At 55.3% G+C, this 17086-nt stretch overlaps 1 protein-coding gene across 1 annotated transcript in view; it reads left to right on the forward strand.

Annotated features, from left to right (window-relative positions):
• The window catches only part of CACNG5 (calcium voltage-gated channel auxiliary subunit gamma 5), a 47068-nt gene extending 36398 nt beyond the window's left edge, over positions 1-10670 (forward strand). Inside the window, exons 3-6 of the mRNA XM_051825854.3 lie at positions 639-725; positions 2098-2238; positions 7518-7663; positions 7943-10670. Coding sequence (XP_051681814.1) covers positions 639-725; positions 2098-2238; positions 7518-7663; positions 7943-8200 — 632 coding nt within the window. The 3' untranslated portion in view covers positions 8201-10670. The remainder of the gene's footprint in view (positions 1-638; positions 726-2097; positions 2239-7517; positions 7664-7942) is intronic.
• The last annotated feature ends 6416 nt before the right edge of the window (positions 10671-17086 follow it).

Consider the following 17086-nt stretch of genomic DNA (forward strand, 5'->3'; position numbering starts at 1 on the left):
TATGCCATCGTAGATGGCAGCTTAACTGGCTGTACCACAACGCCGGTCCCAGTCTCCCAGCTTTGAACTCCTGTCTTTGTGGTGGGGAGGTGGTTGGCCTCCACCAGTGTGCAGCACAGAGGACACCCCAAGGCCTGGCTTCCGTGTCACTTGGTGAGTCTGCTTTGGAAACGGCCTCATCGCGCACTGCCCCCGACTGTGGTCTCTGCTTAAATCAGAAGCTGCTCTGAAGTGGTCAGGATCTGATTTCCAAAGTGGCTAACAGGGCTCTGTTCCATGACAGTCGCTTAGGTGGATCTGAGTGGGCCATGTGCCATCATCAGCCCTCTCCACGCAAAAGCAACAGGAAGGCACAGGCCCTGGGCGTGGGCTGGCATGGAGCGCTTGCCGTGCCGCCCTCTTGCCTGCACCTCTCGATGCTGGGCTCCACCCCCGGGGAGGAGCTCCTCGTGGGAGGGTGCCATGTCAGGACGTAGCCCCACCTCTGCAATGGGCGACCGGCCAGGGACAGGACCCCCCTTCAGGTTTGCATCCAGCCCGAGTGCAAAGACATTGTGGTTCTAAGGTAGCATGTGAACGTGCTCGCTTTGCATCTGTTGGAGAAGGACCCAGAAACACAAATGATTCTTTGTCCACAGGTGAGGAGCGCGGGCGCTGCTTCACCATAGAGTATGTGATGCCCATGAACACGCAGCTGACGTCCGAGTCCACCGTCAACGTTCTAAGTAGGTGCCTCAAGCTCCCCAGCCCAGGCACAGGCTGGGCGGAGAGCAGCGGGGCAGAGGGGAGACTCGGGGCGCCCGGCTTGTTCCCCACGAGCCGAAGCCCTTGCGCTCTGCTGGTTACGCTGGCCTGAGCCCACTAGAGCTTGCTCTGCGGGTTCAGTCCCCAGTGCTGGAGACAGGTGCTGGAATCTGCAAGGCTTGTGACTCAAGTGAGTGGGAAGGAATCCCCACCCAAGGAACAGAAGCAATCTCTCTGGTCCCAGGGGGACTGACATTGTGGCCATGGCCTCTCCAGAGTTGGTCCTGACACCCCATGGGGACTTGCAGTATTGCAATACAGCTCTAATAACAGTCAACTGGAGTTTGGTTCCAGAAGTTCAAGGTCTCGGTCCCCAGCAAGACTGCTCTCACTTCAACGCCAGCCACAGGTTCACAGGGCCCCAGGCCACCTGCACCTCCAACCAATTGGTTACATATGCAGGGCCCCATGACCCCTGGGCCCCAGAACTTGCTAGAATGATTCCTAGAACTTAGGAAAGTGCCATGTTCACCCTTACAGTTTTATTTAAAAGGCTATAGAAGCAGACAAATGAAGAGAGGCACAGGGCCAGGCCTGGGAGGGGCCCAAATGCAGAGCTTTAGTGACTTCCTCCTGGGTAATCGAGACCCATCATGTCATGTCATCCTGACACAGCAAGGCTTGCGCCAACCAGGAAGCTCACTTGAGCTTTGGAGTCCAGGGTTTTTCTTGGGTCCCAATCCATAGGCATGATTGAGTGAATGTTTAACCATTTGCTTGAAATCTGTGTCCAGCTCCCCTCCCCTCCCCAGAGGTCTGGCTGGTAGGGGCTGGCTCAAACCCTACCCCTCTCCTCACTGCTCTGAGTCACCTCCTTAGCATTCAGGGGGCCTACTATCAGTCACAAAGGCCCTCCTGTCACTTGGGAAACTCCAAAGATCTATTCCCCAGGGACCAGGGACAGAGACCAGGAAGTCTTTGTTATACAACAGAGCTGCTCCCCAGGTAATTATCAGCAGAGAAAGACAGAGTCCAGTGGCTACCCCCATACCACTCAGGGCGGCCCCTTGCCCATGGAAATGGTGACGCCCCCTGGGAGAGGAAAGATGGAGTGGCCAGGCCCCTACACAGCTGCTGTACTGGCTGGCCGTGTAGACTCCCAGGAGAGAAGTAGCTTGTACCTAGAGAAGACAGACGTCATGAACGTGCTGGCATTCGAAGTCAGATCTTCCACACTCTGCCCCAGTGGGGCCTGGAGCCTAGGCAGCTCATGCAGGGGTGGGGTTTTGAGGCCCTGGACGTGGGAGAGTGAGCCACCGGAGGCTGACGGGCTGTCCCTGTGCTGTCACTCAGAAATGATCCGCTCGGCCACGCCCTTCCCCCTGGTCAGCCTCTTCTTCATGTTCATCGGCTTCATCCTGAGCAACATCGGCCACATCCGTCCGCACCGGACGATCCTGGCCTTTGTGTCCGGCATCTTCTTTATCCTCTCAGGTAAGATCTATTGCTTTGTTTCCTAGCACTCTGGACTCCTGGAGTTCAACTCCAAAATACCTGTGCTGTGGGACGTTCTATGGGACAGACTGAGCCAGGGGGCTGGCCCGGACTGAGGTGCAGCCGGGGGAGATTTCTCACACTCCTGAGCCCACCCGTGTCCTGGGGGAGCAGTGGAGGCTCCGGAGGAGTGGCCTGACAGGCTCGCCGGGGCAGAGCTGGGATTGGAACCCAGGGCTACAGAGTGCCCCCAGGTCCCGGTCAGCTCCTACTGGCACTGAGTTTTCCTACGCTAGAAGGGGTTACGTCTTCATGATTCGCGTGTGAAATACATGCAATCCCCATTGGAATAACGACTCCTACACCTCCGCGGTCTTCAGCTACGCTCAGGCCACTCGCCAGGCACAGCCCATGCCTCCCAGCTCCTGCAGCTCCAGGCTGTCCCTCATTCGTCGCGTCTGTCAGGGCCTGTTCTGCCGGCTGGCATCACCGCCCACAAACACGTGTAATGGGAGATACAAGCGAGCAGAGGGGAAGTAGGTGCCCCGTGTGACCAGGGCTCAAGGGTCAGAAGGACGGCTGCGAGGCCAAGAGCAGTGGCTGAGACTCAGAGCAGGGTGGTCAGGGAAAGCCACCAGGAGGTAGGCTAAAGGGTGAATCGGAAATCGGCAAAGTCTGCTGGGGAAGAAAGGGTGCAGCCCCGGGGCACTGAGCAAAATCCCTACTCACTGTGGAGGGTGAGCGGTGAGGCTGGGAGACGTTCTTCCTGAGATTGATTTTATCTATTTGAAAGGCAGAGTGAGAGAGAAAGGGAGAGGGAGAGAGGGAGAGAGGGAGAGAGGGAGAGAGAGAGAGAGAGAGAGAGAGAGATCTTCCACCCACTAGTTCACGCCCCCAAATGACCACAATAGCCAGGATGGGTCCAGGCCAAAGCTGGGGGCCAGGAGCTTCCTGTGAGTCTCCCACTTGGGTGCCAGCGCCCAAGGACTTGGGCCACCTCCTTCTGCTTTCTCAAGTGCATTAGCAGGGAGCACTGAATCAGAAGTGGAGCAGCCAGAACACCAACTGGCGCCCATCCAGGATGCCAGCAGTGCGGGCAGTGGCTTAACCGGCTACACCACACACCGGCCTCAGAGACTGGGAACTGTGAGAAGCCTCCAGAGGATCTTGAGCCATGGGGTGACGTGATCAGGCTTGGATTTTAGAAATGGAGGGAGGCCAGTCCATATGTCCTCCCTGATCTGTGGTAACTAATAGCGCACCTGAAAGGTAACCTATAGAACTGAAACTGACACTTTGAGATGCGATGACTTTGAACGGCCCTTGCTTCGACTGTTGAGGAACAGGTGTTTTTTTTATATATATATATACTATTTTTTGAACTCTTTACTCAGCATAGAATTAATCTTATGTGTATAAAGTCAACTGAAAATAGATCTTAGTAAAAAATAAGAATAGGACTAGGAGAGGGAGGAGGAAGAAGGGTGGGGGTGGGGTGGGAGGGTGGGTAGGATGGGAGGAATCAGTGAGTTCCTGAAGTTGTAGTTATGAAATGCATGAAGTTTGTGTACCTTAAATAAAAGGTTTCTGGGTAAAGCAAAAAGAAGAAGGAGAAGTGGAGAGAGGGAGAGAAGCAGGAAGAGAGGAATGGGCGTGGCCAGGTGATGCTTGGGAGGGAAAAGACCACAGGACTACAGGAGGCTTCCAAGGGAAGAGTCAGATGGGAGTGCCAGCTTCTTGCTTGGCCGCTGGGTAGCCAGTGCACACATCACTGATCCGGGGGTCGCAGGACAAGAGCAGCTTTGGGGCAGAGGCCATGGGCTTAGTGTGGTCCGTGCTGAGTCAGGTGTCCTGTGACGGACCTCTGGGAGATGTCCGGAAGGTTGCTGCAAGTCAGGGTCCTGGCCTCATGGGAGTCGCTGGGACCAAAGAGAGAGAGATCTGGGAGCTATCAGTCTAGGGGATAGGAGAGGCCCCAGACAGGGCTGAAACCACTCACAGGAGTGTGTAGAGGGAGAGGAAGGGAACATAGTAAATAGAGGGAGGCTTCTTTCTCCACCTCAAGGTGGCCTGGACGTTTTTTGGTGGAGGCCTTTTTCTTTGGAGATAACGATTTGGGCCAAAGAAGTGACTTTCAGCGTGTAGTTTGTGATTGGTCAAGTAGGAGTATGGGGGACTGGAGAGGAGATGATTGGATGGAGGATGTGTGGGTGGCTTAAAGGAAGGAGAGGTGGACGGTTGGATGGCTGAGTGGACGAATGGATGAGTGGATGGATGGATGATGGATGGATGGATGATGGATGCATAGAAGGAGGAAGGGAGGGAAAGGAAGGAAAGGAAAAACAGCTGTTGGACATGAGGCATTCTGATGGCCACCGGACTCCCGAATCACCTCAGGATCCTTTTCCCAACATCTTCTTGTCAGAACAGCTTGGGAACCAGGTGCCAGAATGCCTGATGCCTAAGAAACGTTCCTTCTTTCTCCTTCCTTCCTTTTATCCATCCATCCACACACACATCCATCCATCCATCCATCTACACACACACATCCATCCATCCATCCATCATCCATCCACACACACATCCATCCATCCATCCATCCATCCACACACATCCATCCACACACACACACATCCATCCATCCATCCATCATCCATCCACACACACATCCATCCATCCATCCATCCATCCACACACACACACACATCCATCCATCCATCCATCATCCATCCATCCATACACACACACACATCCCTCCATCCATCTACACACACATCCATCCACACACACACACACACATCCCTCCATCCATCCACACACACACACACATCCACACACACACACATCCATCCACACACACATCCATCCACACACACACATCCATCCACACACACATCCATCCATCCATCCACACACACACACACACCCCTCCATCCATCTACACACACACATCCATCCACACACACATCCATCCACACACACACACACACATCCATCCACACACACATCCATCCATCTACACACACACACATCCCTCCATCCATCTACACACACACATCCATCCATCCATCCGCACAAACACACATCCATCCACTCATCCATCCACACACACACACACACATCCATCCATCCACACACACACACACATCCATCCACACACACACACACATCCATCCACACACACACATCCATCCACACACACACATCCATCCATCCACACACACACACACATCCATCCATCCATCCATCCACACACACACACATCCACACACACACACATCCATCCACACGTCCATTCTTTCTTCCAGCCTTCCATTTTTCAGTCTTCCCACCCACCTGGCTTCCATCTTTCCATTCGTCAATACAACAGATACGTATTGAGCATCTTCCATGTCATCAGCCTAGCCTGTCGGTGATATTTCCACCAAGCCCAGGGAGTACAAATCTAGGGAGAAGTTTTCTCCTCCTGTGCACTTCACAGCAGAAGTGGGCTACAGGATCCAAACTCTAGGAATGAGGAGTGGGCATTTGGCGTAGTGGAGACTCCCACATCCCACAGCAGTCCCAGCGCTGCTACTTTTTTTTTTTAACAATCACATAAGGAAGCATTTATTTGAGGTTTAACATGAAATCATACAAATAAAATTTGTATAAACACAAATCCATATTGAGTCATAACACGGATAGCAAAGGACAAAGTAAAAACAAAACTAGTTGGCGGCTATATACAGTTGAACACATTTGTGCCTGGTACACTAGAAAGTCTTTTACAAAATAATCATCTTAGATCAACAGAAGACCAATCTTCAGTGTCCTTCTGCAGGATGGGTTTCTTTAGCATCTCCACAGGACAGCGTTTTCTGGTGTATGCCTTGCCTGCACTAATACTGATTCCAGCTTCCTGCTAATGCATACTCTTGGAGGCAGCCATGACGCTCAAGCAGTGGGTCCCTACCACCCATGTGGGAGGCCTGGATTGAGTTCCCACCCCACCCCCTCGCTCCCAGCTTCAACCCCAGTCAGAGGCTGTTGTGGGCATTTGGGGAATGAATAGTACGTGGGCGTTCTCTCTGCATTTCTCCTCTCCCCCGCCTTCTCATAAACAGATTTTTAAAAATTGTTTCAAGAAATCCAGCACTGAGCTGGGCCACAAGAAGTTGCTCTAACAATAGTAGAGAGGGTTCCTTCGGAGCAGCAGTGACTGCGTCATGAGCGAAGTCCCCAGGGAGGTTTGAATAACACCTGTTTTCCCTTCACATCCATCCAGAAAACTCTGGTTTCATAACATAATGTGAATGGAATTAAACCCGAACAGCTCGACAGAGTAATTAATTATGTCCTGATTCAATTACAGCTGCTAATCGATGGGAGTAATGCCTGAAGCAGTCATTTGCACAATGCAGCCGCAGCTTGGGCCCCGCTGGCCTCCTGATTTAGTGCTTGTCAGAATCTGGACAAACTCGCATTCCCTCTCCTGCCTGAGATGTCAGGTGGGCTGCACAGACCACGGGCCGTGGTGCACCAGCTGCCACTGAAGTCAGAGATTGGAGGCCCCAGGGGCCCTTATTGAGGGGGCCCATCTTGTCGCTGAGTTCAGTTAAGGCCACCTGCTGGCTCAGTGGTTTGCAGCCCTGGATGGCATTGCTGTCACCTGGAGAGTGCTGTGGTGGGGCTGGCGTTGTACTGTAGCAAGTTAAGCTGCTGCCTGTGACGCTGGCATCCCATAAGAGCACCGGCTTGAGTCCCAGCTGCTCCACTTCCCATCCAGCTCCCTGCTGATGCACCTGGGAAAGCAGCGGAAGATGGCCCAAGTATTTGGGTCCTTGCACGCACATGGGAGATCCAGTGGAGTTCCAGGCTCCTGGCTTCAGCCTGGCCCAGCCCTAGCTGTTGGGATCATTTAGGGTCTAAACCTTCAGATGGAAAATCTCTCTCTCTTGTTCTCCATCTCTCTCTGTAACTCTGCATGTCAAATAAATCTTTATTTAAAAAAAGAAAAAAAAAGAAGAAGAAGATAACATCAGATAGTATGAGGGCCCCCTCCCAGGCCAGGACTGGGACTCAGGCAGGTGGCCCGAAGTCGCTGGGCTCAGCAGGGTCTGGGGTTGGGGGGTGGGCAAGTTCCTGCTTTCCCTTAGGCTCCAAGATAAGTGCCCCCCCCACCAGCAGCTCTGTTCTTGAACCCCAGGCGTGGGGGTGGGGGTGGGGCTGGGGTGGACGCCACATCAGTAAACTCCGCAGCCCCCACCCTGAGCGTGTCCTCGCCTCCCCTGCCCCAGGCCTCTCCCTCGTGGTGGGCCTCGTGCTCTACATCTCTAGCATCAACGACGAGATGCTGAACGGAACCAAGGACGCGGACTCCTATTTCAACTACAGATACGGGTGGTCCTTCGCCTTCGCGGCCATCTCCTTCCTGCTAACAGAGGTAACCCCGCCCCCTCTCCCACCAGTGCCAGGACTGGGGCACCAAAGCACCTGGGGCCGCCCACTCGCTTCCCTTGCTCATCCGCAGCCTGAGTCCACTCCCTGGCCTTTTCGGGTCTCCTCCACCAGGGCAAAGTCCCCAGCACCGTGCCCCTGTCCTCACATCCACCCCCTGGCCACCCCCGTGCTCCGCCATGGCTGTGTCAGGTGCAGACCCCAGCCCGGGGCTGTCAAGCCAGGCCCCCAGCAGTGAGCCGTCCTCCCCGCCTCCTCCCTGCAGAGTGCGGGTGTGATGTCCGTGTACCTGTTCATGAAGAGGTACACCGCCGAGGACATGTACCGGCCTCACCCCGGCTTCTACCGCCCGCGCCTGAGCAACTGCTCCGATTACTCGGGCCAGTTCCTGCACCCGGACGCCTGGGTCCGGGGCCGCAGCCCCTCCGACATCTCCAGCGATGCCTCCCTGCAGATGAACAGCAACTACCCCGCCTTGCTCAAGTGCCCCGACTACGACCAGATGTCGTCTTCTCCCTGCTGAGCCCTGGCTGCCCTGGACAGCGGACAGCAGACTGCCTCTCCTGCTCCCCGACCCCGAGCCAGCCCCCGAGCCCTGAGTCCCTGGTCCATAGCCCAGGCTGCCCAAGTTTAGCCCTTTTTTACTTGAGTCCTCTCCCTCCTTCTCTCCATAGCTCTAACTGCCCAGTGTGGGTGTCAGGCATCAGGAGTCTGGAGCCAGCAGGCAAAGGGATTGGCCAGTAGCATGGGTGATGCCCCACCTCTCACGTGTCACTCGCAGCCAGGACTCCCAGAAGCCAGTAGTTCCTCCATGCCCAGGAGAGGCCACTGCTCTGGGGGGCTGTTCCTCCCTGAGCTCCCGACTTGGTGACCCCGAGCCTAGGCCAGCTCCGAGAGGCCAAGTTCCTTTCACGGATGGACTCCAGTGCTTGCCCACTGGCGTGGCGCTCACGTTCACGCTCTGGGCTGATGGGCAGGTCTGCCTGGCTCAGAAGTCTGGCGGGCCAGGCTCCTTCTAAAGCCCTGTCCCTTCTGTGTCACCCACAGCCCTGCACACAGCGTACCTGCCTGGGCTCTCCCGCGCCTCCCATTGCTCCCCTCCTTCCACCAGAACTCAGCTGGGAGGGGCTGGGGCCACTCTGACCCATGGTGAAATAGCAAAGAGGTGTTGATGGCTGGAGCTGTCTTAACATGTATGGCCCCTTGAACTCCTACTTAACACGGGCCTTTCAATGCCTTAACCCCAAGCAGTGACTCTGACCTTGAGGATTTGCGAGTCCGGCTGGTCTGGGTTCATATTCCCAGGCCCCTTGTCCAGCCCTGGAGATCCTGAGCCTACTAACAAGGACACTACTTCCAACCCAGAGCCCTACACTCAAACTGCGTGGGCAGGTGTCTAAGTAGAAGGCGGCTTCCAGAGGCGGCCTGGGAGTTACAGCTGGATCTGGTGACACCTGGTGCGTTTTGAGCCTAAACAAGCCAAACTTCAGATGTTCCACTGCCATGCCGAGGAGTCCCATGGGCACAAGGGGGTTGCCAAGTTCATCCTAATATTCTTTCCGGGGACTCTGCTTCCTGGGGATGGGACATCTGTAGGCAAAGCAGACGCTGTCCCAAGAGGAGGCTGGGTGACACCTGTTTTCCTGCTGGGAGCCCTGAGCTGGGAAGTTGGAAACAACTTCCGTGAGGTCCACAGGAGGAAAACGCTGGAGGAGTCCCTGCTGGCCTCCAGCCCCTCCGCCTGCCAGGAGTCGGTCGGCTCGGCTCGTGCGGTGTTTATTTTGCAATGTTGAGCAGCAGAAAAATGCATTTCTGCTGTGCCAGCTTCCCTCTTTCTTGAAGATGCCACTGGGTTCTCAGCACAGAAAGCCGTGGTGGCAGCAGGTGGCTCTGGCAAGCGGGGCAGGAAACGGCGCCGCTGGGGCGTGCGGCGAGCCGGTCAGCTCGGCCAGGGTGGCGTCCGCAACAGAGATCAATTCCCTCGCAGATCTGGGCCAGGGTCGGAGATCCAGGTGTCTGCAGGGTTGGGTTCCTCGGAAGCCCTGCTCCCCGGCTGGCAGCTGGCCCCTTTCTTGCTGAGTTCTCACCTGGACTTTATGCCCTATTGCACCCTGGAGTCAGGCTTTCCAAGTACCCGCTTCGTATAAAGTCACCAGACATTGCATAGCGCCGCAGTCAGTTAGGGGGATTGACTTCAACCGAATCACGCCTTAAAGGCCAGACACAGTCACATCTGTAGGTGTTGGGGCTGAGGGGTTCAACACGGGAATTCGGGGGAGCACACTAGGAGGCAGGTGGTTCAGGAGCTGGAGTTTTCCACTCATTCCACAGCTTGTTCAGGGAAAAGAGAAGAGAAGCCAGAGGTGGCCCCAGTTCAGCCACGAGACACTGGGGATCCTTGGGCAGCCCCCTGCTGCTCCCCTGGGGGCTGGTGTGAACCATGTCCAAGCCCACCCTTCCCCCACCCACAGCCCCAGTGACCCAGTCTCCCGTGGACAGCTCCATGTTGTTCAGGTCTGCCACGTTTCAATCCTCGCCTCTGAACGGACAACAACTAGCAAGTCCAGCAGGCCACCACGGGGCCGTGGCCCTGGCACTCTGGTTACCATTTACAGAACATTCTGGAAACCACGGTCTCCCCCGAAAGCTGAGGAATCTGCCCGTGTGCTATGGGACCCCTGGGTGGCGTCTCTTCCCTGGCCGAGCGCCCAGGTATGCTGGCCTCCCATTCTTGTCCATGTCGTCAGCTCCTCTCTCTCTCCGAAACACTTCTCTGTCACTGTGCCAGGCTGGTGTTTGTGCACACAGGAACAGTAGAACGTACTCCTCAGAGCAAGCTGACTGCGGAGTGACGTCGTGAGGCTGGGCCTTGGCCGGCCGGGATGCTAAGCTGCGAAACGCAGGCGCTCTCATGCTGGGCACGTGCTGTTCACCCGTAACCCAGGAACACGTCCCTCCCTCCTGGGCGTGGGAAGCGGAACCTGTAAGTGTGCCACCGTTAGGGTCTTCTTTCTGTCTATAAATTCATCTCAGAACTGGGGCCTGTCTGCAGCCTCCGGACCACCAGGTTTTTGTTGAACTTCACAATGTATACACTTGGCTCAGAAATCACAAGTTGTTCTTCCGTGCACTGGTGGACCTTTTGTTTCCTCAAGCACTGTAAAAGGCATTGGGGGTGGGTCGTGTACCCACAGAGCTTGGGACACCTGCACCCCATCTTGGAATGCCTGGGCTCGAGTCCCATTTAAATGCCAGCTTCCTGATAAGGCTGATTCTGAGAAGCCGCGGATGGACTCAGGTAGGTGGACTCCTCCCACCCACGTGGGGGCCTTGGATGGAGCGCCTCCCTCCTGGTTTCAGCCCTTGCAGGTGTTTGGGGAGTGAACTGGTGGATGCAGGCTCTCTCTCTCTCTCTGACTTTTCAGATTTGTTTTTTAATTTAACCCTCGTGGAAAAATGGGATGAAAATATAAGTATTTGAGTGCAAAAAATACTTCGGTGGGTTTTTTTTCATGCTCAGAAAATGGATGGTTTAGACTAATAAACCAAAATATCACCAGTTACAGCCTAGAATGACTCAGGGTTACCAGCCGTCAGGAGGGAGGGAGCCGACGTGTTCCCTGCCATCCGGATCTCCCAAACTCCTTCTCGCCTCAATACCGTATGACATCCCCAAAAAATGTCTGTTACTGCAACTGTGCTCAGAGAGGAGTCGGGGACAAATCCACCTGTGCTACAGGCTTGTCAGTGAGCTGAACTAGATGTGGAGGGGATGCCCCTTGCTGAGTGAGCAGCCCTCCATCCTCTCTGCATGAAAGGGGTCAAGTTCAACAGAGAAACAGGCCCAGGACATACGACCGTTGCAAAAGTTGATGGGAAATGGAATTTTTACAAGTTGATTTCGGGACCAAAAAAAATATCTGAAATCCATGCACGTGAGGGGATCTTTAGAAATTTCATGGAAAAATAAATACTGTGAAAAACTATGGGTGGATTTCTAAACCTTTTTGCACCAAATAAACATCCTTTTTGTTTTAAAGAAGACCGAGAGCTCCCATCTGCAGATCCACGCCCCAAGTGCTGGCAATGGCCTGGGCCCGGCTGGAGCCAAGCCCTGGCTTTGATCCACGCTCGGGGAGCACACTGTCAGGTGCAGGGAACTTGGGCAGATAATTGGCCACTGGGACACCAGCACTCCACACAGTGGGCAGATGCAGAGGTGGTGCTCGGGCGAGGAGAGGCTGGGCCAGGCTGGCACCCAGCTGGCGCCATGAGTGTGGGCCCAGCCATGGCGGCGGTGGCTGCTACACCTGCTACAGGTGAAGTGAGGCTCCAGGGCTGCCACCTGGCAGGTCTCAGTCCCCAGCCAGTAGAGGGTGGGAAGCCGCAGCTGGCCCGGAGCCCCCACCAGCCCTTCGCAGCTGGCTGCCTTGCTCTTCGGGGTCCTGGTAGGCAGGTGAGCTGATGGGAACCAGGCTGGTGCCCTGCAGTATCCGCATCTCCCAGACAGGCACTGGGGCCTCCTGAGACTTTCATTCCGGCACAGCTAGGGTCCCTCAAGTCCCACTTCTCTGTGCTGGGACCCTTGCCCTCTATTCGGTGGTCTTGGAGAGGTCACACCCTCCCAGGCCTGGAAGGGCCTAGCCTACCTGTGTGCTTGCTGCAAGACTTCTCCCTGGGTGACCTTGCCCTTGGCAATCTGCGTACATGGGACCCTCTGCCCTGCGGGGTCCAGGGAAGTCTGTGATCCCATCGGGGTGCTGTCCTGTCCTCTGTCATTTCCCAGTGGTCCTTGGAGCCCCAGAGTTTTCATTCCTGCAGTGAGGGAAGTTGGATAAAATCATCGCCAGGCCCTGTCCCCAGGTCTGAAGGCCATAATTTCACAGGCAAAACCCCACCCAAGCTCAAGGGGTGAACGCCCAGCCCCAGACCCCTGCCAAGGCACCCAGACAACACCCAAAAGCATGTGGGATTTAGCCAGGAGTGCAGATACTTGGGGGGGGGGGGCCTCAGAAAAGAGCAAGATTGGGGCCGGCGCCGCGGCTCACTAGGCTAATCCTCCGCCTAGCGGCACCGGCACACCGGGTTCTAGTCCTGGTCGGGGCGCCAGATTCTGTCCCGGTTGCTCCTCTTCCAGACCAGCTCTCTGCTGTGGCCAGGGAGTGCAGTGGAGGATGGCCCAAGTGCTTGGGCCCTGCACCCCATGGGAGACCAGGAGAAGCACCTGGCTCCTGCCTTCGGATCAGCGTGGTGCGCCGGCCGCGGCTGCCATTGGAAGGTGAACCAACGGCAAAGGAAGACCTTTCTCTCTCTCTCTCTCTCTCTCACTGTCCACTCTGCCTGTCAAAAAAAAAAAAAAAAAAAGAGAGAGAGAGAGAAAAGAGCAAGATTGTGCATGATAGTGCGCAGATGGCAAGCGACAGCAAGAGGGTGAGAGAATCGGGGAGGAAGGGAGGATTCACTGCCCTCTCCTTCCTCCCAGCCACAAGGGAAGAAAAGAGGGGACTGCCCACTCCAGCATCTGCTCCCTGAACAGTGCCAAGGGGCGTGAGACCCTGGGTCAGCCAGTTCAAGAGCAAGTTCAAGGTCAAGAAACACCACTTTTACACTGAACAAGGGACAGAAAAACTCTTCCCAGCTGAAAGGAACCCAAGATGTGACAGTTGGGGCCAGGGTTGTGGCACAGGAGGTTAAGCCACGGTTTGTGACACTGGCATCCCATATCAGAGCACTGGTTCAAGTCTTGGCAATGCCACTCCCAATCCATCTCGCTACTAAGGCATCTGGGAAGGCAGTGGAAGATGGTCCAAGTGCTTGGACCCCTGCCATGTGCGAGACCCAGATGGAGTTCCTGGCTCCTGGCTTCAAGCTCGCCCAGCCCAGACTGTTGCGGCCATTTGGGGAGTGAACAAGTGGATGGAAGGTCTCTGTCTCTATCACGCTGCCTTTCAAATGAATAAATCTTAAAAAAAAAAAAAATCAACAAAATTGATAGTCTGCTGTGGGGCTGGGTTAAGGGAAGGAATTGGTTTTCCCAAAAAGCTCCCCCTAGGATTGGTATGAAGAGGCTCGGGCCCCCTGATGAGCAGGCGGGGCCTTGGAGGAGGCCCAAGATGCTGGCCGCTGCCTCGGTGGACGGAGAGGTCGGGGTAGCCTCGGGGGCTCTGTGATTCCCAACACAGCCTTCCTGCGGGCTGCGGGGAGCAGCCTGGGCCTGGCCTCAAGCCTCCACTGCTCCAGCCCTCAACTCTGGCAACCCAGTGGCACCTCGAGCCTCGGTATCCCCATCCACAGGATGGGCCAGGGTCCTCGGGTCCCTTTCCCTGGGAAGGAGTGAGACAGGAACCCTGGTGGTTCCGCAGTGAGAAGGTGTGCTGACTCAGGGCTGAGCGTGGGAGCAGAGGCCCCGTTCCCGGGACACAGAGCCCAGCTGCCCCCCGACCCACCACCCTGCCCGTGGCCCACTCTCTCCTCCCAGCAGGAGAGGTTTTGGGGGGAGTGACTGCCACTGGCCTGGAGATTCCCCCTTCGCACAGCTGGTGGCATTGACTTCTGGCTTACACACTGCAGTGAGTGCGACCCTTTCAACACCAACGAACAATTTGACGCCAACTGCTTTAAACAATGGAAGCATTTCTTATTTTTCACATCAGAAAGGCTAAGAGTAGGTGGCAGTTTGCAAACTGGCTAATTCAGTGGCCCAGTGTCGTCAAGGAGCCAAACCCGTGCCGTTTCTTGGTTGCTCTGTCCTTGAAGTTGACTTTAACCTTGGGTTAGTGGCAAGAATGTGACAACAATTCCGGGTAGAGGAGAACTGTGCACAGATGGTTCAAATGCAAAGCCAGGGTGGAGAACCACTCACTTAGTTCTACTGGGACTTAGCACTGGAGCCGAGGGGTAGGGCGGAGCAGAGCACCTTCTCCAGGTGGGGAGGGGTGGCTTCCCAAACAAAATACAGGGGAGGAAGCAGGAGCCCCGGTGTCCTCTTGGCGCCCTCCCAGCCTGCATAGGCCCGCCTCCTTAGACAAGGCTGTGCCTGCGGCAGGATGTCAAGTCCCTGGCTCACGGCCAGCCTCTCTGCACCTGCGCTGTTTCCCTGGAGAGCTGGTACTCACTGGGGTGCAGCAAGAGGAGAGGCTGCCTGGAGGATGAGGATGGGGGCCCTCCACACTCTGAGCCAAGGTGCTGTCATTACCAGGACCAGCGATGGATGCCGAGGGACCCTCAGGGGACAGAGCTCAGAACACTCTGTATCAGTGGCTTTTGAATAATTCGTGTTGTACTTGGTGGTCATAGAAAGAGGGAGGCTTGAGGTGGTCGAGGGTTTCGGCCCAGGCAGTAGACCGGTTGTGTGTCACTTTATTCTCAGCAGCCTGAACTTGGGTTAAGTTTAACGTTAAACCCACCACACCACACACCTGCCAACCTATCTAGATCTAATACAATCTGTGTGGAAACACTCTGAGGTTTATTAAAACAAAACTAAACACTATTATATAGGCTGTAAAGTCCTCCTCGAATTCAGTTCTTTTCATTTACAAACTAGTGGAGGGGCTTTATTAAACAAATCCCAAGGGCTGGCGCTGTGGCACAGCGGGTTAAATCCTGGCCTGAAGCACTAGCATCCCATATGGGTGCCGGTTTGAGACCTGGCTGCTCCACTTCTGATCCAGCTCTCTGCTACGGCCTGAGAAAGCAGTGGAGGATGGCCCAGGTCCTTGAGCCCCTGCACCCACGTGGGAGACCCGGAAGAAGCTCCTGGCTCCTGGCTTCAGACTGGTGCAGCTCTGGCGGGTGCAGCCAATTTGGGGAGTGAACCAGTGAACCATCGGATGGAAGACCTCTCTCTCTCTCTCTCTCTTTCTCTCTCTCTGCCTCTCCTCTCTCTGTAACTCTTTCAAATAAATAAATCTTAAAAAAAAAAAATCCCAGACGAGGCTCCAGGTGAGCGTTCTCTGTGAAGTCCACAGCAACCCTCCGTGTCCTAAATAACCAAGGCCGGATGCTGTCCTGCAAGGCAGTTCATGAACTTGACTGAATTCACCATCTTGAGCCCAGACTCAATCTCTCGCCTAAGTCTGCAGACGCTCCCATTTCAGCTTCTACTCCAGCAGAAGGCCCTCGGCAGACTTGATCATGACCAACAGCGAGCTCCTGTCGTGTACTTGATACATGATAGCCATCTTGCAGGCATCATCTCATCAACCCTCTCATCCTGTATGCGGGAGGATCCAGAGACCTGGAGGGGCTAAGGAACTTGCTCACCAGCTCTCCGCTTGCAATATTTGCAGGGCTGTGCAAATCCTGGTTCAAGTGCACCCTAAGATCTCGACGCCTACAGTTCTAGATGCACCTGCTCCCATGAACAGAGCAACAATGCAGGTTCCCACCCAGAGAGGCTGGGGAAGGAAAGGAGTGGGAAGGAGCAGGATGCCCTGCTCTCCCGACAGCCCTGTCCCCTTCCTCCTGAGCCCCCGTCTCTCCTCTCTACTCATGATGCTTTCCAGGGCCCTTCCAGATTTTCCTTACTGGGATCACTCGGGGGTGGAGCCTCACCAATTCCCACTTGCCCAGCCCGTGTTTGAACGGACTCCTGAGCGTGAAACCAGGCACATCCAAGCAAGCCAGTGCAAGCCCAGTGCTGGCCTCGGGACTCCATGCGGGGGCCATGGGAGGGGAGACCCCCTAGAGGAAGGAATGGCTGGTAGTCAGCTATTCGCTATTACAATGAATACTGAGAGGAGCCATCTATGAAGGGAAGAGGCTTATTTTGGCTCACGGGTTTGGAGGTTCACAGCCTGACATTGGGTCGTCCCCATTGGTTCCACCATGTGCTGAGGCTGGGGGATGGCTGTGATGGAGCGTGTGCCAAGGAGGGGTCACACAGTGAGCCAGGAAGCAGGAGGAGTGGCTGAGCTCACTCAGGAGTTAAAGCCAGCCCTCTCATGGGAGCGCTCCCTGAAGGCACACTTTCTTAGGAGGACCTCAGGACCGCCCACTGGGTCCACCTCCTAAACACCAGAACTATGAAGTCCCACCCTCCTAACCATTAACATACGACTTTGAGTTTTTTTTTTTTTATCATTATTATTATTTATTTAAGTGGCAGAGAGACAGACAGACAGAGCTCGGCATCGGCTGGTTCACTTTCCAAACGCATGCAACAGCCAGGAGCTAGGAACTCAATGCCTGTCTCCTATATGCATAGCAGGGATCCAGTCACCTGAGCCATCACTGCTGCCTATCAGACCTGCAGCAGCAAGGAGCTGGAGCCAGGAGCCGGAGCCGAGCATCGAACCCAGGCACTTCAGTATGGGATGTGGGCATCTTAACCGGCAGCCCAACAACTAGGGCAAACCCCTGCCCCGACTGTAGGGTGAAATGGCTACATGAGCTCAGAGCCATAGCA

This window comes from Oryctolagus cuniculus, chromosome 17 (genome assembly GCF_051225735.1).
Source record: "Oryctolagus cuniculus isolate XC-2025 breed Fujian yellow rabbit chromosome 17, ASM5122573v1, whole genome shotgun sequence".
Lineage (NCBI taxonomy): Eukaryota > Metazoa > Chordata > Mammalia > Lagomorpha > Leporidae > Oryctolagus > Oryctolagus cuniculus.